Raw genomic sequence first — 26,678 nt, forward strand, 5'->3', positions numbered from 1 at the left:
ATGTACGAGAACAAGCCATTTAAGTCGCATGAATATGCTCCTATCAGCAGACAGATCAGTGAAATATCCAAGAGGTATAGTAGAAGATATTCTAGTTCAAGTTGATAAACTAATCTTGCCTGCAGATTTTGTAGTGTTGGACATGGAAGAAGCTCCTATACATGATCGTGAGTTGCCAATATTGCTTGGGAGACCTTTCATGGCCACGGCCAAGACCATCATTGATGTGCAAAATGGACTCCTCACTATGACAGTGTTAGGAGAGACAGTTCAATTCAAAGTGTTTGAATCTCTTTCCCATCCTTCTTCATCTCTTGATTGTTATGCCATTGATGTGCTTGATTCATTAGTATTCTCTAAGTTCTTGCAGGCACAATCGAATGAACCATTACAAACTGTTTTGAGTCAATCTCAAGATGAATTTGATGAAGAAGATGCACTCATGGAAGAAGTAGCTGCCTTGGAAGCATTAGCATTGTATCCTTTGAATGTTTCACCTTTGTTAGAGCCTTTAGAGCCATCAATGTCACATCTAACTCCTTCCACTGTTAAGGCACCAAAACTTGAACTTAAACCACTTCCACCACATCTAAAATATGCATATCTAGCTGAATTTGAAACTCTTCCAATTATCATAGCTTCTGATCTCACCCCAAATGAAGAAGATAAACTAATTAGGGTGTTAAAAGAGTTCAAATCAGTTTTTGGTTGGTCTATTGCAGATATCAAGGGAATAAGCCCTACCATGTGCATGCATAGGATTCTTTTGGAGGAAGGGGCAAAGTCAACCCGTGAGCCACAAAGAAGACTCAATCCACACATGAAGGAAGTTGTTAGGAATGAGGTGTTGAAATTGTTAGATGTGGGGATCATATATCCCATTTCTGATAGCAAATGGGTGAGTGCTATTCAAGTGGTACCTAAGAAGGTGGGAATCACTGTGATGAGGAATGAAAACAATGAGCTTGTGCCCACAAAGCCCACGGCCAGTTGGCGTGTTTGCACCGATTACAGGAAGTTGAATTCTAGCACTAGAAAAGATTACTTTCCTATGCCTTTCATAGATCAAATGCTTGAAAGATTGGCGGGTTACTCACATTATTGTTTTCTGGATGGTTACTCAGGTTACAATCAAATTGCAATTGCTCCGGAGGATCAAGAGAAAACAACCTTTACTTGCCCCTTTGGCACATTTGCATACAGGAGAATGCCTTTTGGACTTTGCAATGCTCCAGCAACATTCCAAAGATGCATGTTGGCCATCTTTTCTGACATGGTAGAAAGATTCATTGAGGTATTTATGGATGACTTCTCAGTGTTTGGTTCTTCTTTTGATGAATGTCTTAACCATCTCTCTTTAGTACTTCAAAGATGTCAGGAAACAAATTTGGTTCTCAATTGGGAAAAGTGCCAATTTATGGTGAAACAAGGAATTGTGTTGGGACATGTAATCTCTAGCAAAGGAATGGAGGTGGACAAAGCCAAAATTGACGTCATCACCAATATGGTAGCCCCCACCACTGTGAAGGGAGTAAGAAGTTTTTTGGGCCATGCGGGTTTTTATCGTCGTTTCATTAAGAACTTTTCAATGATCACTCGTCCATTATGCAATCTGTTAGCTAAAGATGTTGTATTTCATTTTGATAAGGCTTGTATGGATGCATTCAATACTTTGAAATATGAACTAACCTCGGCCCCTATTATTATGGCACCAGATTGGTCGTTACCTTTTGAATTAATGTGTGATGCCTCTGACTATGCTATTGGTGCAGTTTTAGGGCAAAGGGTGAACAAGCTTCCACATGTGATCTACTATGCAAGCAGGACTCTGCATGATGCCCAACTTAACTATTCCACAACTGAAAAGGAGTTGCTTGCTGTTGTTTTTACCTTAGAAAAGTTTAGGTCATATCTTGTGGGATCTAAAGTTATTGTGTTTTCTGATCATGCAACCCTTAGGTACTTGATGACAAAGAAAGATGCTAAACCACGCTTGATTAGATGGATACTCTTACTACAAGAGTTTGACTTGGAAATTCGAGATAAGAAGGGCAGTGATAATGTTGTGGCCGACCATTTGTCCAGGCTTAATGACAACCATGGAGTTGGACAACCTTTGCCCCTAAATGAATCATTTCCAGATGAACAACTCCTTGTTGTTCAAGAAAAAGAACCATGGTATGCAGATTTTGTTAATTATCTTGCTTGTGGTATAATGAGAAATGACCTTTCTTTTCAGGAAAGAAAGAAGTTCCTTGCCATGGTAAAGCACTACGTTTGGGACGAACCATATTTGTTTAAATATTGCCCTGATCAAATCATTAGGAGATGTGTCCCAGAGAGTGAGCAACAAAGCATCCTAACATTTAGCCACACATTGGCATGTGGAGGCCATTTTGGTGCCAAAAAGACATCTCTAAAGGTTTTACAATCTGGTTTCTTTTGGCCTACTTTATTCAAAGATGCTTTTGATTTTTGCTCTAAGTGTGATAGGTGCCAGAAAATGGGGAACATTAGCCGAAGAAATGAGATGCCATTGAACAACATTTTGGTGGTGGAGCTCTTTGATGTTTGGGGAATCGATTTCATGGGACCATTTCCATCCTCTTTTGGCTACTTATACATATTAGTGGCAGTGGATTACGTATCCAAATGGGTTGAAGCCATTGCTACAAGAACTAATGATCATAAGGTTGTGTTGAATTTTCTTAAAGATGTGATTTTTTGTAGGTTTGGAACCCCAAGAGCTATTATTAGTGATGGTGGCAGCTATTTCTGCAACAAACCTTTTGAATCCTTGATGAAGAAGTACAACATCAACCACAAAGTGGCAACCCCGTACCATCCTCAAACCTCAGGACAAGTGGAGATTAGCAATAGGGAGATCAAGAACATTTTGATGAAGACTGTGAGCCCTACAAGGAAGGATTGGTCATTGAGGTTAAATGATGCACTATGGGCATATAGAACAGCATACAAGACCCCCATTGGCATGAGTCCTTATCGCCTTGTGTTTGGGAAAGCTTGTCATTTGCCAATGGAGCTTGAACACCATGCATATTGGGTCATCAAGAAGTTCAACTTTGATTACAAGGATGCTGGAGTAGCAAGGAAGCTCCAACTTAATGAGTTAGAAGAGCTTAGAAATGAGGCATATGAGAATGCCAAAATCTACAAGGAACGGACTAAGCTCTATCATGACAAGGCCATCCTAAGGAAGGAGTTTCACCAAGGTATGAAGGTACTTTTGTATGACTCACGTTTGAGACTTTTTCCAGGAAAACTGAAGTCTAGATGGGTGGGACCATTCAAAGTGCTGCAAACATTTCCCCATGGAGCTGTGGAGATAGAGAACATGAAGAATGGCACTTCTTTTAAAGTCAACGGGCAGCGATTGAAACCATACTTGGATAAAGTGGAGGAAGAGCAAGTGTATCAAGTCGTAGATGTTCTTGAATTTACAACACCATGAACAAGCTACCATGTCTTGCCTAGACATTAAATAAAGCGCTTGCTAGGAGGCAACCTAGTGTGGTTTGTGTTATTTCCTTATTTTGTGTTTATGTTATTACCATTCCATATTCTTTGCCTAATTGCATTGCATACAATTTTAAACATCGAGGACAATGTTTAGGTTAGGTTTGGGGGTGGGATGGAAGGTTTGTTTTGTGTTATGTTTGTTTGAGGTGTTAGTTTCGGTTAAGAGTGTTTTTGCATGCTAATACGAATGTATATGAGGACTATGTTTGGAAACAAACGATTGGGTTGCTATGGAAAAGAGTTGCATCTTGTTGTCATTTATAAAGCTATAACTCTTGAAATTATGATGATAGAGGTACCATACTCAAATTCTGGAAGAAGAATAGTGGAGACTACCCTAGTGAGTTATTTTGAGCCTAATTGCTTCTTTGAGAGGGTTTAAAGTGTTTCTACTCCTATCTTTTTCTTTCATTTTCACTTTAAATGATCTCATTACTTCTATTTCGTTTGGATGCTAAGAATCATTCTCCTTTGCAGATACCATGTATTTAGTATCATTCATGAATGAACTAAATAAGATGATGTTAGGCTATGCATGTCTAACTACTAAAAGGCTTAAATCCTACCCATTTGTGTGCTCCATTCACCCTCGTTGCAGCCAAACACTTTAGCCTAACTTTTTCATCACCCACACCATACTCTACTGATAGAAGCATATTTATGCGCCTTAGTTAGCTAGTTCTTATGCATTTATGTTGTGTTTTCTTACTTAATTTAGTGTTTAAGTCATTTTCGTGTGTTTATAGGTTCATATGGCTAAGGATGCAAAAGGATGCCTTTCGGAGCCTTTTGGAGCAAATTAGAGATTGGAATGGATTGCATATGCTTAAAGCCAAGTAGATGGACGAAATTGAAGACCAAAGGAATGAAAATGAAGAACAAAGAGTTCACATTCATCACCAACACAACCATGCATCCACACATTCTTTCTCCATCATTGCCGTGGCTTACATGCACTTCCCACTACCTTTCATTTCAGCCAAATCACATGCATTTCCACCCACACACACCCATAATTATTCAACACATGCATCCATAATCATCTCTCAAAACCGTGCATTTCATGTTCATTCCAACCTTTATTCCACATGCACTCCCTTTAAATAATCAACCCACATGCACCATTCAAACATAAACCCATTCACCACCAGAAAACAACCATGCCGTGGGTTCCCATTCCAGATTTCCAGCATTCCCTTTTATTTTCTGTCAAAACACATGCATTCCCACCCTTTAATCACATGCATTTCTGCCACATGCATCTCCCATCACCATTTCAGCTTTCCACCTAATTCCTAGTCATCATGTTCCCCCCATTTCACCTATAAATAAGCATGCATTGCAGCCACAAAACACACACTCTTCCATTTCAGAAAACCATCTCTCATACACATTCATTCACGCCAGAAATTCCTCCCCTCTCTCTAGCACTACCATACTTCACCATTCTTCATATTTTCTGCCCAAAAACACTCCTTACCTTCCCCTACATCCATCCCTACCCTAAACACATCCTTCTACATCATCCATAACCCCCAAAACTCACCAAAACCCCTTGTGCCGCAGCAACTAGAGGAGAAGAGGCCTAAACGTTCATACAATTCAAGATTGAGTTGTTGGAATTTTTAGGTGTACTTCGATTCTTGTTTTCAATGTTTACTTTGTTATTACTCTCTAAGTTTGTTGTAATCATGAGTGGCTAAACCCCTAATTAGTTAGGGGAAAGTTTGAAGCCATGGATATGTTTGAAATATGAATTGATTTCTTCCAATTGTGATTTGTTAATTTGTGATTGCAATTCAATTATCATGTTTATTAAAGACTTGTTTTTGTATGTTGATTAGGGATGCATACTTAGTCTTCATGCATAAACTCGATGCTAGTTTATAAACGAGTTTCACCTAATCGTCACAAGTTTATAAACATGAGTAGTGAAGGTTGCTAGTCACAACCGCGTTAATTGAATTCTTGGCAAAAGTATCATGCATTCATAGTTACAATTGCCTCGTCAACACTTATAATTTTCATAGAGCATAATGATCTCTCATTGTATCTCTTCTATGCATTCATGTTGAGAACCATTGGAGAATGATTTGAATTGTCGCATGCATCATCCAATTCAATAACTTAAGGAAAATTTGAGAGTTAATTAGTGCATCACGGTTAACTTGGGGTGTTGAGCATCATAGTTAATGAAAAACAATTGGAGAATCGATTCATATATAAATGTGTCATGTGTGGAGAATGGACCTCTAACTAATCCATCCATCATCTTGTTTCTCAAATCCGTTTATACAATCTGCCTAGTTTATTAACTTGTTTTATTTAATTTAATTTCGTCAAAACCTTAATCCCCCTTTACTTTAGTGTCCAACTTAGTTAGAAAGTGTCTTAGTTTGTGTTTTTAAGTGTTTTGATTCAATTTGTTACACAAATTCGTCCAATTTCACCAAAGTGTCCAAAACTGCCCAGAAAGTGTTTTTAAGGCAGTTTTGAGTGTTTTGGGTGATGTTTGAGTCTTTTGGTTTGTTTTAGTGTTTTAAAGTTTAGTTTTGCATTCTTTGAGTCTAGTAAGTGTTTTATATTGTGTTCTTACGTTTTTGAGTCAATTTCACATTGATTAGCATCCCTAGTTAATCCCCGGTCTAGAACGATCCCTATTTGCTCATTTACTACAATTGTCATCCATAGGGTTTAATTTGTGTGTTTAACTATTTTCGCATCAAATTTTGGCGCCGTTGCCGGGGATTAGCAAAATTGCTAATCCCTTGTGTTTTTGCCGTATGTTTTTAGTGTAATTTACCTAGTTTTCTTATTTTGTTTTGTTTTCTTGGTTTAGGTACTAGTGCATGACGCGGAGTTCTCAAACTGTGCATGCACATATCTTGGACTTTAACGACGATTTTGAACGTGATTTGAGAAGAAAGAGGAGGCATCCCGAACCTAGTGAACCTAGTTCAAGTTCAGAGGCCGAATCTGAGTTTGAAAGTGTGGAAGAAGAAGTTATGGCAGCGGACAATCGGACCATTAAAGAGCTTTCGGCCTCGGGGTTGGCCAATGCCGCACCATTATGCATTCAATACCCCGCGGCTGCCCAAGGCAAGACCGATGAATTTCGAGTTGAAGTCAAGCTTGTTGCACCACATTCCGAAATACCATGGGCTTTCCATGGAAGATCCCAACAAGCATCTCAAGGAGTTCGAGGTTGTTTGTTCGAGCATGACACCCATAAATGTCGATGGGAACATTCTAATGATGAAAGCTTTTCCATTCTCTCTTGTGGAAAAAGCTAAGGATTGGCTTTATGAATTGGCACCCGGGACCGTTACTTCTTGGGAGAGCATGAAGAGAGCGTTCTTGGAGAAGTTCTTCCCTACTTCAAGAGTCATTCTCTTGAGGAAGAAAATTAGCGGAATCCAACAAAGTCAAGGAGAATCTTTTCCGGCATACTACGAGCGTTTTAAAGCCCTTGTTGCATCATGTCCTCAACATCAAATGAAGGAGGAGCTTCTCCTTCAATATTTCTATGAGGGCCTTCTTCCCATTGAAAGGCAAATGCTCGATGCTTCGGCGGGAGGTGCATTGGTGGACAAAACTCCTATGTCGGCCAAGACCCTAATTGCAAACCGTGCTCTAAATGCACAACAATATGAAGGACTTGGGCAAAGGGACCCCCCACGGCAACACTTGAATGAGGTAAGTTCTCAATCCGATATTCAATCTCAGATAGCTAATCTTACTTCTATTGTGTCTCAGATGGCCGAAGGAATGAAGATACAAGGACCGATTGTATGTGGTGTATGTTCTATCCAAGGACACCCTTCGGAAAAATGCCCTCAATTGATTGAGAATGGGGGATGGGAGAGTGCAAATGCCATTGGATTTCCGAGCCACAATCAACCAAGGAATGATCCATATTCCAACACATACAATCCGGGTTGGAGAGACCATCCAAACTTCAAGTGGAGGGAACCTCAACAACCTCAACAACAAGGAGGCTTTAGACAACAACCCCCGGGGTTCTACACCAAGCCATTCGGCCCCAATCCAAACCAAGCACAACCTGCCCAAAACAATCAAGGTACGTCGTTGGGAAATGAAACACTTCTTAAATTACTTACCAATTTGTCTCAGGGGCAAGAGGATCAAACCAAAGCCATGCATGATGCGGGATTTATACGCACACAAATTAAACCCTCTTTTCGTCAAATTGTAGTATATGTATAAGTAGGGATCGTTCTGGACCGGGGATTAGGAGGGATTGTTAATCACTTGGATTTGACTCAAAAACGTAAAAACACAATATAAAACACTAAACTAGACTCAAAGAATGCAAAACTAAACTTTAAAACACTAAAACAAACCAAAAGACTCAAACATCACCCAAAACACTCAAAACTGCCTTAAAAGCACTTTCTGGGCAGTTTTGAACACTTTGGTGAATTTGGACGAATTTGGGAAATAAACTTAATCAAAACACTTATAAACACAAACTAAGACACTTTCTAACTAAATTGGACACTAAAGTAAAGGGGGATTGGTTTTGAAAACTTGAAATAAAAATAGAAACTTGGAAACAAAACAGATTGTAAAGATGAATGTGATGATATTGAATGGATTGAAGCTAGCTAAGGGGTTCATCTCCACACATGTTACACTTGCATAATAAAATGATTTCCAATTGCATTTCAATAAATTATGAAACTCATCACCCCGGGTTAATTAGGTCCGCTTAAATTAACCGTCAAGTTTTCCTTAAGTTAATGAATTGGATGGGTTAGCGCAACGCAATTCACAACATTCTCCAAAAGTCCTTTACGTGAACAACACAATAAAGATACAATCAAAGATCATTAAGCATTATGAAAACTATAAGTGTTGACGAGGCATTCGTTACTATGATGAGCATGAAACTCGTGCCAAGAATTCATTTAACGCGATTGTTTATAAGCAACCTCCACTACTTGTGAATATAAGTTCATAACGATTAGGTGAAACTCACTTATATTCTAGCATCATATTCATGCATGAAAATTAAGCGTGCACTCTCAATAAACATACATAAATAAGTTATCAATCAAACGGTTAAACAAATTGAATCCACAACTTATGAAACGCAATTAGAAGTAATCAAATCAAAATGCAAGTATAAACATTTATTTCGAATCCCCCCCTAGCCAAGGGGGGTTTAGTTCCTTATGGTACAAAACAAAGAGAATCAAAGAAACACCTAAACATTCCAACAACTCAAACTTGAATTGTATGAACGTTTAGGCCCTCTTCTCTTCCATTCCTCATTCGTACAAAACAAAGAGTATTGAAATTAAACATTGAAATCAAAGAAACACCTAAACATTCCAACAACTCAAACTTGAATTGTATGAACGTTTAGGCACTCTTCTCTTCCTCTTCGTTGTAGCACAAGGTCTAAGGATAGTTTGATGGTGTGAATGGTTTGGGGAGTGGTGGAGGAATGGAAGAGGAGTGGTGGAAATGGAAGGATGGTGTTTGGATTGTAAGGGAGGGCACGGCACAAGGGAGTTTGATGGTCTACATTCTGAAAATGGAGAGTTTGTGACTGAAATGTGTATGAATGAGTGTCCATGAATGAATGAATGCAAGGGTATTTATAGGAGTAGTGGAGGGAACATATGGCTATGTCATTTGTAGGTGAAGTAAGTGTGTGAGGTTGGTGAAGTAGGTGGATGTTGTAGGTGAAGTAGGTGGATGTTGTAGGTGAAGTAGTGGATGTTGTAGGTGAAGTAGGTGGATGTTGTAGGTGAAGTAGGTGGATGTTGTAGGTGAAGTAGGTGGATGTTGTAGGTGATTATGAGTGATAAGTGATAAGTGTATGATATGTTAAGTGATAAGTGAATGATTATGATAAGTGATAAATGAATGTATGATATGATAAGTGGTGAATGATATGTGGTGAATGATAAGTGGTAAGTGATATGTGATAAGTGATATGTGGTGTGTGATAAGTGATATGTGATAAGCGATTGAGTGTATGATATGATAAGTGGTGAATGATATGTGATAAGTGATATGTGATGTATGATATGTGATAGTGTGGAATGTTGGAATGTTATGCACGGCTAAGGATAAAGGAAAGGTTTAAATGTCCTAAAACTAAAGGGAACAAGGTTCCAACACTTTGGTCTTTAATTAGGTCTTCAATTTCGTCCAACACTTTGGCTTCAAGCATAAGCTATCCGTCCTTAGCCCAAAAGTGCTCCAAAAGTCTCCAAAATGCATCTTTTTGCTCCTTTAGCCCTTTGGACCTACAAACACACGAAAATAGCTTAAAGTACTAAAATAACTAAAGAAACATAACGTAAATGCACGAGAACAAGCTATTTAAGTCGCATGAATATGCTCCTATCAAATACCCCCACACTTATCTTTTGCTAGTCCTCGAGCAAAACAAAACAAAAGAACACGAAACTAGACAAAACGAACAAAACACAACCTACACCTTCCAACAATCGTCTCACGGATTTCCAATGCACAAGACAAGTTAAAAATCATTATTCCCATAGATTTTAGTCATCTTCACACTTGAATACATTCTTAATCATAGTCACCACATACTATTTCACAATTAAGCATTTAAAACCATGTTTTGAATGTAGTAACATGCCTTAGAGAATTTGCTCAAATCCTTACAAGATATGCTCTCGTTTTTCACACAGATTTTCTGACTACACACCCTAAACTAGTTATATGTGAGAAGATTGATGTAATCATAAAAACAAACACTCACATATATGTATTTCAAAGGAAGCAATTTCTGGAGTTAATAAGCATGTTTAGATATGATCTCATGAATGGAATGCTACTATTTAGACGCGAGAACCAGTGATACCATAAGCTCATACCAAGTTCAAACTCCACAAATTGAAATACACAACACTCAAGATAGAAGTCAAGGGTTGTAACGGGGCTTGGGGTATGTGGATAACAAAGAAGGGATATGGAAAACAAAGGTTTTTAAAGAAATAGTGAGCAAAGCATTTGAATCAACTTAGAATTCACTTTTGAATGAAAACTCAACTTTTGAACAAAAAGGGAGAATTTAGACAATTTACACCCAGAATTGGTGTTTTGGAACCTTTCTTCAATCACTTATTCTTTCATTTTTTTCTTTTCTCTTTTTTTTTTTTTTTTTTTTTTTTTTTCCTTTTGAATCTCAAAACATCAACACTTAAACATTCTCTCCCCCACACTTATTTTCTTTCATAATGTAACTCAAAAGGAATTCAATTAAGTCATGCTCACTATCTTTTAAGAACAAGGGTGGGGATTGTCCTAAACTAGGCTAGGTGAGGAAAATTGTTAAGTCACATTTTGCATGCATTTATATCTTCTTTATTTGGCATCTTTGTGATTGTTTTGGAGTAAACTAGTTGCGTTTTACATTGTTTTGTGTTAGTGTGCAGCCAAGTGTGTAATAATATCAATCGGAAGGCAAATGATGAAATGTGGTGCAATTCGACCACATTGGATGGTTCTAAACAGAAAGTGATGCATTGGAGTCACTTTGGGTGGTTCTAAACAAGGCAAAAACATGCAATCACATGCATGTCCACAACCTGCCCGTGCACTCCCATTTGGTTCCAAATCAGATTATGCACCTCTAAAACATCAAAACATGCATTCACATGCATGTCACAACCTTGTGCCGTGTATTCCCTTGCTTTGTCCAACTCCCTTTACTTAAACCATTCAGCAATATTTACACCAAAACATGCATTCACATGCATGTTCAAACACTTTGCCGAACTCACATGCAATTCCATTTCCCTTTTGCATTCATCTTTACAGAAATTCACATGCATTGTGATTAAACAAGTAATTCCTTGCATCCTTTATTCCAGAAATTCCATTTCATGCCATCATTTCAGAAATCCAACCCATTCCTTTGTCCATGCCGTGTGTTCTCCCATTTTTAGACTTGTATAAACATTTTCTGGTGCTCCAATTGACCTTTGCAGGTTCCACTCCCTTGTGGCAGACTTTGCACATGCATTTTGATTAAACAAAACACATCCTTGCAGATCTTGTCCATGCCATGCGTCCACTATCTCAGAAACACAATCATTCCATCACTTATGCACTGCCATCTGAGTTAAACAAAGCCAAGATCCAATCTGATTGTCTCCCCATCATTAGACTCATTCAGAAATGCACCAAGACTTAGGGATTTTCGGACTGAGATCAGGGGGGGATCACACACAGCCTATTACACTCCATTTTCTGTCCATAACACTCACTAATCTCCATCTCGGATCCATTCCATTACATACACCATTTTGCTCCATTTTCTGCCCATCATTCACTCTTATTTCCCCTCTCCATTCCATTAGATTCGACACACTCTCCCTTTCACAGAAACTGTCCATTTCTCTCCATTTATGCACCACTCACAGAAACCATTCGACATTAGTTTCTCCACCCTCATTTACAATCACATTTGGGAGCTCCAACACCGAAGGCACTCTTCAAGGAATTCAACATCAGTTTTGCTTCAAGGGTTCCTTCTACTTCATTCTATGTTCATTCATGTTGTGTATGTTTATGTTAAATCTTTTGTAAACATGAATTGTAACTAATCCTCCTCTAGGGATTCGATGTAACCTTGCAAAGTTTGCCATGTAATTAAGTTAGAATGCTCATTTTGTCCATCTATTTCTTGTTTCATTTTCTGTGTTAATGGTGACTTAGTATGTTGATTTTAATGTTTGATCATCATTTGAATTAATCACTAAGTTGTGTAGCCAAGATTAAAGCACACATCATGCATAATCTTGGTAGATATGTGAATGAATGAAGGGAGTGTTTAGCACACATCCTGCCGAATTACTCCCTTTGGTTTTATGAAAGTTTCTTGTACATTACATAATCTTGATTATGAACCAAAGTTGCACATCACAATTAGGCTCATGATTAGAGACATTTGATCAAATCCACACATCATATGGTTGATCATATCCAAGTGAAACAAACTCAAGAAATAGGTAGATGAATGAGTATAAACTAACTTGACAAACATGGATTTAATTAAGCAATGGTGAAATCGAATCCCTAGTTTCATTTCCATTGATACTATCTCGTTATATTGGTTGTTGATTCATTTAGTTGTGTTTACTTCTTTTATTTATGCTTTTAAGTAACAACAACAAATCTGCTCAATTTGATTAGTTTGATTCATTTCATAGAGTTCTTGCAAAACAAGTGATTACATAGGTCCAATTAGTCCCTGTGGATTCGACACCCTTACTTGTGCCATTATATTAAACATATTCTAGCATTAGGAAGGAATATTACATCAACAAAAATGTGGGTAAACAAAGAATAAAGGCAAAACGAGGCTCAACGGGGTTAAAACTTACAACATATACGAAGTATGGGAAGTAAGGCTATTTGGCTATGGTGGTGGTCACTACACAACTTCTTCTTGAATATGTGTTATGCAAATCAATAACATGCTTTGAATGAAATGGGCATGAGTTCTAACATTTGGAACTATATGATAAAACGCCTTCTAAGTAGTAACCAAGCAAAGCCTTTCAAAATACTCAATTCTTTCTTCTTCCCCAAAGATGATACCAGATGCCTGGAGTACATATGACCCAGGAGGAAACGGCGGATTGAAGCATGTGCTGATTCATTCACCGCTTCTTCAAAGCAAAGGTATCTCATATCATCAAGGTCAAAAGCAAAAGTATCTCATATCATGCTCTTTCCCTGTCTTTTTCTTTGTCCTTGTTCTTACTTGCATGGCAAAGTAAAAGAAGCAATCAGCCGGCACTTGGAGTCAGTCTTCCGATCTGGAGCCAACTGCCTGGAATCTATTCCTGATTGCTTACCTAGCGTTGCTCTCGAGTAGTCATCTTCAACGGTTGATACACTTCCAGAGAAGGGACCACTCCTGCAAAGATTGAACAAAGAAACAGATAATAGGAGGAAGCTCAGACCTTCGGGGGAAACCAAAAGAACCATCCTGCTGCCCAGTTCAAGAAGTAGCACAAAGGAAAATCAACGATGGGCAGAAACCAGTTCAAGAGTAAGCCTGTGGAATCACAAAGATCAAAGCCTCAATGCAATCACCAAGGAGAAGAGGGAATTTACACTCCATAACCAGATTTACGTCCCTAAACTCTTCTTTTTGTTAATTACATTATGCCATGTTTAAAATGTTTAGTTGTTTTTTGTGTGTTTACTTATGTTTTGTGTGAATCTATGCTTAAAACATTGAGGACAATGTTTGATTTAAGTGTGGGGGGGGGTAACTAAGTATATTTAATGCAAATTCGTGGGATTTTATCACCCATAACTTCAAATGTTGTTCCTTGCTGTTTTAAGGTGTTTTTAAGTTGTTTTAGAGTGTTTTAGTGTGTTTTGTTTTATAATTCGAAAATCCCATAAAAATTTGAAAAATTGTTTTGAAAAACCCAAAAAGAGTTGTTTTAAGAGTCGTTTTTGTGTGTTTGTGTCTTAGGGTACCTTCCAACACAATGATAAGGATTTGGTTTATAATTGCATGACGGTTAGAAAGAGTTATAAACATAGAGAAAAGTTTGATTTACTCTTGGTATATGCTTGGTTATGGTTATAATGTATGACTTCACATGCAATCATAAAAGAAAAAAAATTCGTTTTTGTAACATGCTTGAAGGAAGGAACTCAAACAAACGCTACAACCCTGAGAGACTTGAGCCTATAACGTTCTTTGGAGAGTATAATCTGTGATTTCTTGTTTTCTAAAGTCGTTGCATGATCTCATTATTCTTTGCTTGGTTACTACTTAGAAGGCGTTTCATCATATAGTTCCAAATGCTAGAACTCATGCCCATTTCATTCAAAGCATGTTATTGATTTGCATAACACATATTCAAGAAGAAGTTGTGTAGTGACCACCACCATAGCCAAATAGCCTTACTTCCCATACTTCGTATATGTTGTAAGTTTTAACCCCGTTGAGCCTCGTTTTGCCTTTATTCCTTGTTTACCCACATCACCCCTTACCTAGCTTAGAGTAGGACTTTCCTATACCCTTGTTCTTAAAGTTTAGTGAGCATGACTTAAATGAATTCCTTTTGAGTTACATTATGCAAGAAAATGAGTGTGGGGGAGTAAAAGTTTGTTCTTACATTTATATGTATGTTTTGAAGATTTAAAAGAAAAAGAAGAAAAGAAAAAAAAAAAAAAAAAAAAAAGGAGTGAAAATAAGTAAGAATGAACTCACGAGCGTTGATGGTTGAAGAAAGGGTCCAAAAAGTTGAATATGGCCCTAAGTTTTGTGTGACTTTCCCTTGGGTGTTCAAAGTTGAGTTCTGCGTTCTTAAGGGAATTCTCTAAGTGCCTAATTCAATACTTTGCTCACTATTGCTTTAAGAATGTTTGTTTATCCTTCACCTTTCATTGTTAGCCAATACCCTAGCCCCGTTACAACCCTTTGACTTCTATCTTGAGTGTTATGTGTTTCAAAATGTGGAGTTTCGAATTGATATGAGCTTATGGTGTCACTGGTTCTCGCATCTAAGTAGTAGCATTCCATTCATGAGATCATATCTAAACATGCTTATTAACTCCAGAAAATGCTTTCCTTATTATAACATATGTGAGTGTTCGTCTACATGTTTACATCAATCTTCTCACATATACCTAGTGTAGGGTGTGTAGTCAGAAAATCTGTGTGAAAAACGAGAGTACATCTAGTAAGAAATTGAGGGAATTCTCTAAAGGCATGTTACTACATTTGAAATGTGTTTTAATTGCTTAATTGTGAACTAGTATGTGGTGACTATGATTAAGAATGTACTTAAGTGTAAAGATGGCTCAAATCTGTGAGAATAATGATTTTTAACTTGTCATGTGCATTGGAAGTCCCTGATACGATTGTTGGAAGGTGTAGGTTGTGTTTTGTCCTTTTTGTTTTGTTTTTCTGTTTTGCTCGAGGACTAGCAAAAGCTAAGTGTGGGGGTATTTGATAGGAGCATATTTATGCGACTTAAATGGCTTGTTCTCGTACATTTACGTTATGTTTCTTTAGTTATTTTAGTACTTTAAGCTATTTTCGTGTGTTTGTAGGTCCAAAGGGCTAAAGGAGCAAAAAGATGCATTTTGGAGACTTTTGGAGCACTTTTGGGCTAAGGACGGATAGCTTATGCTTGAAGCCAAAGTGTTGGACGAAATTGAAGACCTAATTGGAACCAAAGTGTTGGAACCTTGTTCTCTTTAGTTTTAGGACATTTAAACCTTTCCTAATCCCAATCAGGCCATGCATAACACACATCCATTCTAACACATTGTCATTGCACATGCATTTCCTTCATTAGTTAACCCACATGCACTTATCACTTATCATCACCACTTAACCACTTATCATATCATAACCACATATCATATCACTTATCACTTATCACTTAACATATCATCCACCTACTTCACCTACAACATCCACCTACTTCACCTACAACATCCACCTACTTCACCTACAAATGACATAGCCATATGTTCCCTCCACTACTCCTATAAATACCCTTGCATTCATTCATTCATGGACATCTTATTTTCATACACAACACATTACAAACACATTCTCCCTTCCCTAGCCGTGAGCTTCCCATCCATTCCCTTATAATCCAAACACCACTCCTCATCCATTTCCATAATCCCCCAAACCTCACCTTAGACCTTGTGCTACAACAACGAGGAAGATAAGAGGGCCTAAACGTTCATACAATTCAAGTGTGAGTTGTTGGAATGTTTAGGTGTTTCTTTGATTTCAAAGTTTAAATTTAATTCTCTTTGTTTTGTACGTATGAGGAATGGAAGAGAAGAGTGCCTAAACGTTCATACAATTCAAGTTTGAGTTGTTGGAATGTTTAGGTGTTTCTTTGATTTCAAAGTTATGAGGAACTAAACCCCCTTTAGCTAGGGGGTGATTCGAAACTATGTTTATATTTGCAATATGAATTGATTAACTTTCGTTGGAATTTCATAAGTTTTGGATTCAATTTCTTTAACCGTTTGATTGATAACTTATTTATGAATGTTTATTAAGAATGCGCGCTTAATTTTCATGCATGAATATGACACTAGAATATAAGTGAATTTCACCTAATCGTTATGAACTTATATTCACAAGTAGTGGAGGTTGCTTATAAACAATCGCGTTAAATGAATTCTTGGCACGAGTTTCATGCTCATCATAGTAACAAATGCCTCGTCAACACTTATAGTTTTCATAATGCTTAATGATCTTTGATTGTATCTTTATTGTGCTTTTCACGTAAAGGACTTTTGGAGAATGTGGTGAATTGCGTTGCGCTAACCCATCCAATTCATTAACTTAAGGAAAACTTGACGGTTAATTTAAGCGGACCTAATTAACCCGGGGTGTTGAGTTTCATAATTTATCGAAAGACCAACTGAGAATCAATCTTGTATGCAAGTGTAACATGTGTGGAGAATAACCCCTTGGCTATTCCATCATCCATATTTTCATCACATTCATATTTACATTTTGCCTTTAATTACAATTTGTCCATTTAATTTAATCTCGTCCAAACACAATCCCCCCTTTACTTTATTGTTCAATTTAATTAGAAATCAATTTAGTTTATGTTTTAAAGTATTTTTGAATTCTTTGAGTCTAGTATACTGTTTTATATTGTGTTTTTACGTTTTTGAGTCATATCCAAGTGATTAACAATCCCTCCTAATCCCCGGTCCAGAACGATCCCTACTTATATCATTACTACAATTGTCAAAAAGAGGGTTTAATTTGTGTGCGTATAATTCTCACATCATGCTACTACTTAGATGCGAGAACCAGTGACACCATAAGCTCATATCAATTCGAAACTCCACATTTTGAAACACATAACACTCAAGATAGAAGTCAAAGGGTTGTAACGGGGCTAGGGTATTGGCTAACAATGAAAGGTGAAGGATAAACAAACATTCTTAAAGCAATAGTGAGCAAAGTATTGAATTAGGCACTTAGAGAATTCCCTTAAGAACGCAGAACTCAACTTTGAACACCCAAGGGAAAGTCACACAAAACTTAGGGCCATATTCAACTTTTTGGACCCTTTCTTCAACCATCAACGCTCGTGAGTTCATTCTTACTTATTTTCACTCCTTTTTTTTTTCTTTTCTTCTTCTTTTTCTTTTGAATCTCAAAACATACATATAAACGTAAGAACAAACTTTTACTCCCCCACACTCATTTTCTTGCATAATGTAACTCAAAAGGAATTCATTTAAGTCATGCTCACTATACTTTAAGAACAAGGGTATAGGAAAGTCCTACTCTAGGCTAGGTAAGGGGTGATGTGGGTTAACAAAGAATAAAGGCTAAACGAGGCTCAACGGGGTTAAAACTTACAACAAATACGAAATATGGGAAGTAAGGCTATTTGGTTAAGGTGGCAACTACACAACTTCATCTTAATATATGTTATGCAATTCAATGTCATGCTTTGAATGAAACGGATATAAGTTCTAGCATTTAGTTCTATCATGATACAATTGCATTCTAAGTAGCAACCAAGCAAGGAATAATGAGATCATGCAACAACTTTAGAAAACAAAGAATCACAGAAAATAACTCTCCAAAGAAGGTAATGGCTCGAGTCTCACAGGGCTGTAGCGTTTGTTTGAGTTCCTTCCTTCAAGCATGTTACAAAAACGAATTTTTTCTTTTATGATTGCATGTGAAGTCATACATTATAACCATAACCAAGCATATACCAAGAGTAAATCAAACTTTTCTCTATGTTTATAACTCTTTTTAACAGTCATGCAATTACAAACCAAATCCTTATCATTGTGTTGGAAGGTACCCTAAGACACAAACACACAAAAACGACTCAAAACACTCTTTTTAGGCTTTTTAAAACATGTTTTTCAAATTTTTATGTGATTTTCGGAGTTATAAAAACAAAACGTACTAAAACACTCTAAAACAACTTAAAAACACCTTAAAACAGCAAGGAACAACATTTGAAGTTATGGGTGATAAAATCCCACGAATTTGCATCAAATATACTTAGTTACCCCCCCACACTTAAATCAAACATTGTCCTCAATGTTTTAAGCATAGATTCACACAAAACATAAGTAAACACACAAAAAGCACTTAAACATACTAAACATGGCAGAATGTCACTTAACAAAGAGAAGAGTTTAGGGACGCAAATCTGGTTATGGAGTGTAAATTCCATCTTCTCCTTGGTAATTGCATTGAGGCATTGATCTTGGTGATTCCACAGGCATACTCTTGAACTGGGCTGCATGATTCTTTTGGTCTCCTGATGCGGGATTTATACGCGCACAAATTAAACCCTCTTTTTGACAATTGTAGTATAAGTATAAGTAGGGATCGTTCTGGACCGGGGATTAGGAGGGATTGTTAATCACTTGGATTTGACTCAAAAACGTAAAAACGTAATAATAAACACTAAACTAGACTCAAAGAATGTAAAACTAAACTTTAAAACACTAAGACAAACCAAAGACTCAAAATGCTTTTAAAAACACAAACTAAAATGATTTCTAACTAAATTGACATTAAAGTAAAGGGGGATTTAAGTTTATACGAAATTAAATTAAATGAACAAATTAAAACAGAATGTAAATATGAAATTGATGGAATTGAATGGATGAATGCTAGCTAAGGGGTTCATCTCCATACATGTTATACTTGCATAATAAAACGATTTCCAATTGCATTTCAATAAATCATTAATTCTCAACACTCCAAGTTAATTAGGTCCGCTTAAATTAACCGTCAAGTTTTCCTTAAGTTAATGAATTGGATGACTGCATACGACAACCCAAAGCATTCCTCACAAGTTCCCTACATGAATTGCATAATAGAGATACAAGCAAGAATCATTAAGTTCTTTGAAAACTATAAGTGTTGACGAGGCATTCGTTACTATGATTGCATGAAACTTATGCCAAAAATTCGTTTAACGCGATTGTTTATAAGCAACCTCCACTACTTGTGAATATAAGTTCATAACGATTAGGTGAAATTCACTTATATTCTAGCGTCAAATTCATGCATGAAAATTAAGTGTGCACTCTCAATAAACATACATAAATAGGTTATCAATAAAACAGTTAAACAAATTGAATTCACAACTTATGAAACGTAATTAGAAGTAATCAAATCAAAATGCAAGCATAAACATATATTTCGAATCACCCCCTAGCTAAAGGGGGGTTTAGTTCCTCATACAAAACAAAGAGAATTGAAATTAAACATTGAAATCAAAGAAACGCCTAAACATTCCAACAACTCAAACTTGAATTGTATGAACGTTTAGGCTCTCTTCTCTTCCTCTTTATTGTAGCATAAGGTCTAGGGATAATTGGTTTGGGGGATGGAAGTGTGGAATGGAAGAGGAGTGGTGGAGAAGTGGAAGGGGAATGGAAAAATGGTGTTTGGATTATAAGGGGAGAGATGGGAAGCTCACGGCTAGGGAAGGGAGAATGTGTTTGTAATGTGTTGTGTATGAAATGAGATGTTCATGAATGAATGAATGCAAGGGTATTTATAGGAGTAGTGGAGGGAACATATGGCTATGTGATTTGTAGGTGAAGTAAGTGTGTGAGGTTGGTGAAGTAAGTGGAGGTTGTAGGTGAAGTAGGTGGATGTTGTAGGTGAAGTAGGTGGATGTTGTAGGTGAAGTGGATGTTGTAGGTGAAGTAGGTGGATGTTGTAGGTGAAGTAGGTGGATGTTGTAGGTGAAGTAGGTGGATGATATGTTAAGTGATAAGTGATATGATATGTGGTTATGATATGATAAGTGGTTAAGTGGTGATGATAAGTGATAAGTGATTAAGTGATATGATATGTGGTGATGATAAGTGATAAGTGCATGTGGGTTAACTAATGAAGGAAATGCATGTGCAATGACAATGTGTTAGAATGGATGTGTGTTATGCATGGCATGATTGGGATTAGGAAAGGTTTAAATGTCCTAAAACTAAAGAGAACAAGGTTCCAACACTTTGGCTCCAATTAGGTCTTCAATTTCGTCCAACACTTTGGCTTCAAGCATAAGCTATCTGTCCTTAGCCCAAAAGTGCTCCAAAAGTCTCCAAAATGCATCTTTTTGCTCCTTTAGCCCTTTGGACCTACAAACACACGAAAATAGCTTAAAGTACTAAAATAACTAAAGAAACATAACGTAAATGTACGAGAACAAGCCATTTAAGTCGCATAAATATGCTCCTATCAAATACCCCCACACTTAGCTTTTGCTAGTCCTCGAGCAAAACAGAAAAACAAAACAAAAAGAACAAAACACAACCTACACCTTCCAACAATCGTATCAGGGACTTCCAATGCACATGACAAGTTAAAAATCATTATTCTCACAGATTTGAGCCATCTTTACACTTAAGTACATTCTTACTCATAGTCACCACATACTAGTTCACAATTAAGCATTTAAAACCATGTTTTGAATGAAGTAACATGCCTTAGAGAATTCCCTCAATTTCTTACTAGATGTACTCTCGTTTTTCACACAGATTTTCTGACTACACACCCTACACTAGGTATATGTGAGAAGATTGATGTAAACATGTAGACGAACACTCACATATGTTATAATAAGGAAAGCATTTTCTGGAGTTAATAAGCATGTTTAGATATGATCTCATGAATGGAATGCTCCTACTTAGATGCGAGAACCAGTGACACCATATGCTCATACCAAGTTCAAACTCCACAAATTGAAACACATAACACTCAAGATTGAAGTCACGGGTTGTAATGGGGCTTGGGGTAACTGGCTAAAAATGAAAGGTAAGGATAACAAACGTTCTTTAAGCAATAGTGAGCAAAGTATTGAATTAGGCACTTAGAATTCCCTTTAGAATGCAGAAGTCAACTTTGATCACCCAAGGGGGAATTACACAAAACTTAGGGCCATATTCAACTTTTTTGGACCCTTTCTTCAACCATCAACGCTCGTGAGTTCATTCTTACTTATTTTCACTCCCTTTTTTTTTTTTTTTTTTTTTCTTTTTCTTTTTCTTTTCTTCTTCTTTTTCTTTTGAATCTCAAAACATACATATAAACGTAAGAACAACTTTTTACTCCCCCACACTTATTTCCTTGCATAATGTAACTCAAAAGGAATTCATTTAAGTCATGCTCACTATACTTTAAGAACAAGGGTATAGGAAAGTCCTACTCTAGGCTAGGTAAGGGGTGATGTGGTTAGCAAAGAAAATAGGCTAAACGAGGCTCAACGGGGTTAAAACTAATATATACGAAATATGGGAAGTAAGGCTATTTGGCTATGGTGGCAACTACACAACTTCATCTTGATATATGTTATGCAATTCAATGTCATGCTTTGAATGAAACGGATATAAGTTCTAGCATTTAGTTCTATCATGATACAATTGCATTCTAAGTAGCAACCAAGCAAGGAATAATGAGATCATGCAACAACTTTAGAAAATAAAGAATCACAGAAAATAACTCTCCAAAGAAAGTGATGGCTCGAGTCTCACAGGGATGTAGCGTTTGTTTGAGTTTCTTCCTTTAAGCATGTTACAAAAATGAATTTTTCTTTTATGATTGCATGTGAAGTCATACATTATAACCATAACCAAGCATATACCAAGAGTAAATCAAATTTTTCTCTATGTTTATAACTCTTTCTAACCGTCATGCAATTATAAACCAAATCCTTATCATTGTGTTGGAAGGTACCCTAAGACACAAACACACAAAAACGACTTTTAAAACAACTCTTTTTGGGTTTTTCAAAACAATTTTTCAAATTTTTATGGGATTTTCGAATTATAAAACAAAACACACTAAAACACTCTAAAACAACTTAAAAACACCTTAAAACAGCAAGGAACAACATTAGAAGTTATGGTGGATAAAACCCTACGAATTTGCATCAAAACACTTTAGTTACCCCCCCACACTTAAATCAAACATTGTCCTCAATGTTTTAAGCATAGATTCACACAAAACATAAGTAAACACACAAAAAGCAATTTAAACATACTAAACATGGCAGAATGTAATTAACAAAGAGAAGAGTTTAGGGACGCAAATCTGGTTATGGAGTGTAAATTCCATCTTCTCCTTGGTAATTGCATTGAGGCTTTGATCATAGTGACTCCATAGGCTTACTCTTGAACTGGTTTCCGCCCATCATTGATTTTCCTTTGTGCTACTCTTGATCTGGGCAGCAGGATGGTTCTTTTGGTTTCCCCCGAAGGTCTGAGCTTCCTCCTGTTATCTGTTTCTTTGTTCAATCTTTGCAGGAGTGGTCCCTTCTCTGGAAGTGTAACAACCGTTGAAGATGACTACTCGAGAGCAACGCTAGGTAAGCAATCAGGAATAGATTCCAGGCAGTTGGCTCCAGATCGGAAGACTGACTCCAAGTGCCGGCTGATTGCTTCTTTTACTTTGCCATGCAAGTAAGAACAAGGACAAAGAAAAAGACAGGGAAAGAGCATGATATGAGATACTTTTGCTTTTGACCTTGATGATATGAGATACCTTTGCTTTGAAGAAGCGGTGAATGAATCAGCACATGCTTCAATCCGCCGTTTCCTCCTGGGTCATATGTACTCCAGGCATCTGGTATCATCTTTGGGGAAGAAGAAAGAATTGAGTATTTTAAAAGGCTTTGCTGGGAGTGCGCCCTCAGAGGTGAGAGAGAGTTGGGCATGGTTCTTCAAGTTTGCCTTGCCATAAAAGATGAAGGTCGACATATATAGAGATAATATCAAATGGTGGTACTATTCTTTTACCCTTGTCGACAAAAGTCTCTTCGATATCAGAACGACGCCTCTTCGATTTCTGAGCAGGCGCCCCTTCGATTTCTGAACGACGCCCCTTTGCTTTCTGAACGACACGTGGTAGTGCGGATGCGGCTCCTTTTGACAAAGCTGCACGCGTTTTCTGAAAAGCAGAGAAAGCGTCGCCGAACTTTGCGCTTGTCGGCTAAAGACGTGTAGTTGCGATGATGGCCTCCACGTGTTTTCAGCTTTGTCAGAAATCTTTTGACAAAGTAGAACGCGTTTTCTGAAAAGCCGAGAACGCATCGCCTAAATTACGCCGGAAATTCCGGTTTTTTTGAATTGGTGGACGCGTCGCCTTGGCTTCTTATAGAGCTATCGATCACCACAACAAACACACTCTGAAGAATTCCCATTCTTGAAAATCGACTCCGACCCTTTGAAAATTTACTCCATCAACCCTTATCTTTGAACACCTTTGAAAAATGGCAAACTCGTCGAACCTTAGCTTGGAATTGAGCCTTAGCAGTGATACGGGCGCGCCGCGTCAAGGTAACGTATGGCGCCCTTCTTTCTTATCTTCTAACGGTCCTCTTACAGGTGAAGACTCCGTGATGCAGGACGCCACAACAGCTACAATAGTAGCTAGAAACCTCCTCACTCCAAAAGATAGTAGGCTGCTGTCAGGACGGTCCGATGAGTTGGCCGTTCAAGAGTCCCTCGCACTTAGTGTTCAGTGTGCGAGTTCTGTGTCCAACATGGGCCAACGCCTGCTTGCCCGCTCCCGTCAGGTGGAATCATTGATGGCAGAAGTGGAAAGTCTTAAGCAAGAGATCCAGCAGCTTAAGTACGAGAATAGAAGTTTGCATGTGCTTACAAACAACTATTCGACGGGCATGAAGAGGAAGCTTGATGAGCTGCAAGAGTCTGAAGGTCGGATTCACAGTGACCGTCAAAGGTTTTCGTCTTTCCTCCAGAGGCAACTTTTTCCTGGCTCATCCAGCGCTTGGCCAAGTATTGAGGCCTGGAATGCTCTAGCTCCGATGCCTCCCGCTCCGATGCCTTCCGCTCCAATGCCTTCCGCTTCGATGCCTTCCGCTTCAATGCCTTCCGCTTCGATGCCTTCCGCTTCGACGCCTTCCGCTTCGACGCCTCGTAGTGGGGCTTCACGTAAACACCCTTTGTGAAGCTCCACCTTTCTCCATGTTTAGTATCTTTTTTTTTTTTTTTTTTATTTTTATTTTTTTTTTATGAACATGCTTTGTTTTATTCAGCGCATTGGGTTGCCTCCCAAGTAGCGCTTTCTTTTACGTCTTGCAGCCGGACGAAGAACCCAATCACTCCAGGATATGTTCACAAATCAGATGAGAACTCCGAGTCATGAACTAGTACCTAAAACAAGAAACAAAACAAAATTAAGAATCTGGAAAAATAAAAACAAACAAAAATAAAACAATCCAAGGGATTAGCAAATTTTCTAATCCCCGGCAACGGCGCCAAAGTTTGATGCGGGATTTATACGCGCACAAATTAAACCCTCTTTTTGACAATTGTAGTATAAGTATAAGTAGGGATCGTTCTGGACCGGGGATTAGGAGGGATTGTTAATCACTTGGATTTGACTCAAAAACGTAAAAACGTAATAATAAACACTAAACTAGACTCAAAGAATGTAAAACTAAACTTTAAAACACTAAGACAAACCAAAGACTCAAAATGCTTTTAAAAACACAAACTAAAATGATTTCTAACTAAATTGACATTAAAGTAAAGGGGGATTTAAGTTTATACGAAATTAAATTAAATGAACAAATTAAAACAGAATGTAAATATGAAATTGATGGAATTGAATGGATGAATGCTAGCTAAGGGGTTCATCTCCATACATGTTATACTTGCATAATAAAACGATTTCCAATTGCATTTCAATAAATCATTAATTCTCAACACTCCAAGTTAATTAGGTCCGCTTAAATTAACCGTCAAGTTTTCCTTAAGTTAATGAATTGGATGACTGCATACGACAACCCAAAGCATTCCTCACAAGTTCCCTACATGAATTGCATAATAGAGATACAAGCAAGAATCATTAAGTTCTTTGAAAACTATAAGTGTTGACGAGGCATTCGTTACTATGATTGCATGAAACTTATGCCAAAAATTCGTTTAACGCGATTGTTTATAAGCAACCTCCACTACTTGTGAATATAAGTTCATAACGATTAGGTGAAATTCACTTATATTCTAGCGTCAAATTCATGCATGAAAATTAAGTGTGCACTCTCAATAAACATACATAAATAGGTTATCAATAAAACAGTTAAACAAATTGAATTCACAACTTATGAAACGTAATTAGAAGTAATCAAATCAAAATGCAAGCATAAACATATATTTCGAATCACCCCCTAGCTAAAGGGGGGTTTAGTTCCTCATACAAAACAAAGAGAATTGAAATTAAACATTGAAATCAAAGAAACGCCTAAACATTCCAACAACTCAAACTTGAATTGTATGAACGTTTAGGCTCTCTTCTCTTCCTCTTTATTGTAGCATAAGGTCTAGGGATAATTGGTTTGGGGGATGGAAGTGTGGAATGGAAGAGGAGTGGTGGAGAAGTGGAAGGGGAATGGAAAAATGGTGTTTGGATTATAAGGGGAGAGATGGGAAGCTCACGGCTAGGGAAGGGAGAATGTGTTTGTAATGTGTTGTGTATGAAATGAGATGTTCATGAATGAATGAATGCAAGGGTATTTATAGGAGTAGTGGAGGGAACATATGGCTATGTGATTTGTAGGTGAAGTAAGTGTGTGAGGTTGGTGAAGTAAGTGGAGGTTGTAGGTGAAGTAGGTGGATGTTGTAGGTGAAGTAGGTGGATGTTGTAGGTGAAGTGGATGTTGTAGGTGAAGTAGGTGGATGTTGTAGGTGAAGTAGGTGGATGTTGTAGGTGAAGTAGGTGGATGATATGTTAAGTGATAAGTGATATGATATGTGGTTATGATATGATAAGTGGTTAAGTGGTGATGATAAGTGATAAGTGATTAAGTGATATGATATGTGGTGATGATAAGTGATAAGTGCATGTGGGTTAACTAATGAAGGAAATGCATGTGCAATGACAATGTGTTAGAATGGATGTGTGTTATGCATGGCATGATTGGGATTAGGAAAGGTTTAAATGTCCTAAAACTAAAGAGAACAAGGTTCCAACACTTTGGCTCCAATTAGGTCTTCAATTTCGTCCAACACTTTGGCTTCAAGCATAAGCTATCTGTCCTTAGCCCAAAAGTGCTCCAAAAGTCTCCAAAATGCATCTTTTTGCTCCTTTAGCC

The 26,678-nt window shown here is 37.5% G+C and overlaps 1 protein-coding gene across 1 annotated transcript; it reads left to right on the top strand.

Annotated features, from left to right (window-relative positions):
• Positions 1 to 442: 442 nt before the first annotated feature.
• On the top strand, positions 443 to 2,857 carry LOC137744426 (uncharacterized; the record flags this gene model as incomplete). The annotated part of the gene is made up of 4 exons (XM_068484242.1): positions 443 to 902; positions 1,626 to 1,820; positions 2,022 to 2,384; positions 2,631 to 2,857. Coding segments are annotated over exons 1-4 (1,245 nt in total), but the record flags the coding sequence as incomplete, so codon positions are not given.
• Positions 2,858 to 26,678: the final 23,821 nt, after the last annotated feature.

Source organism: Pyrus communis, chromosome 9 (genome assembly GCF_963583255.1).
Source record: "Pyrus communis chromosome 9, drPyrComm1.1, whole genome shotgun sequence".
Lineage (NCBI taxonomy): Eukaryota > Viridiplantae > Streptophyta > Magnoliopsida > Rosales > Rosaceae > Pyrus > Pyrus communis.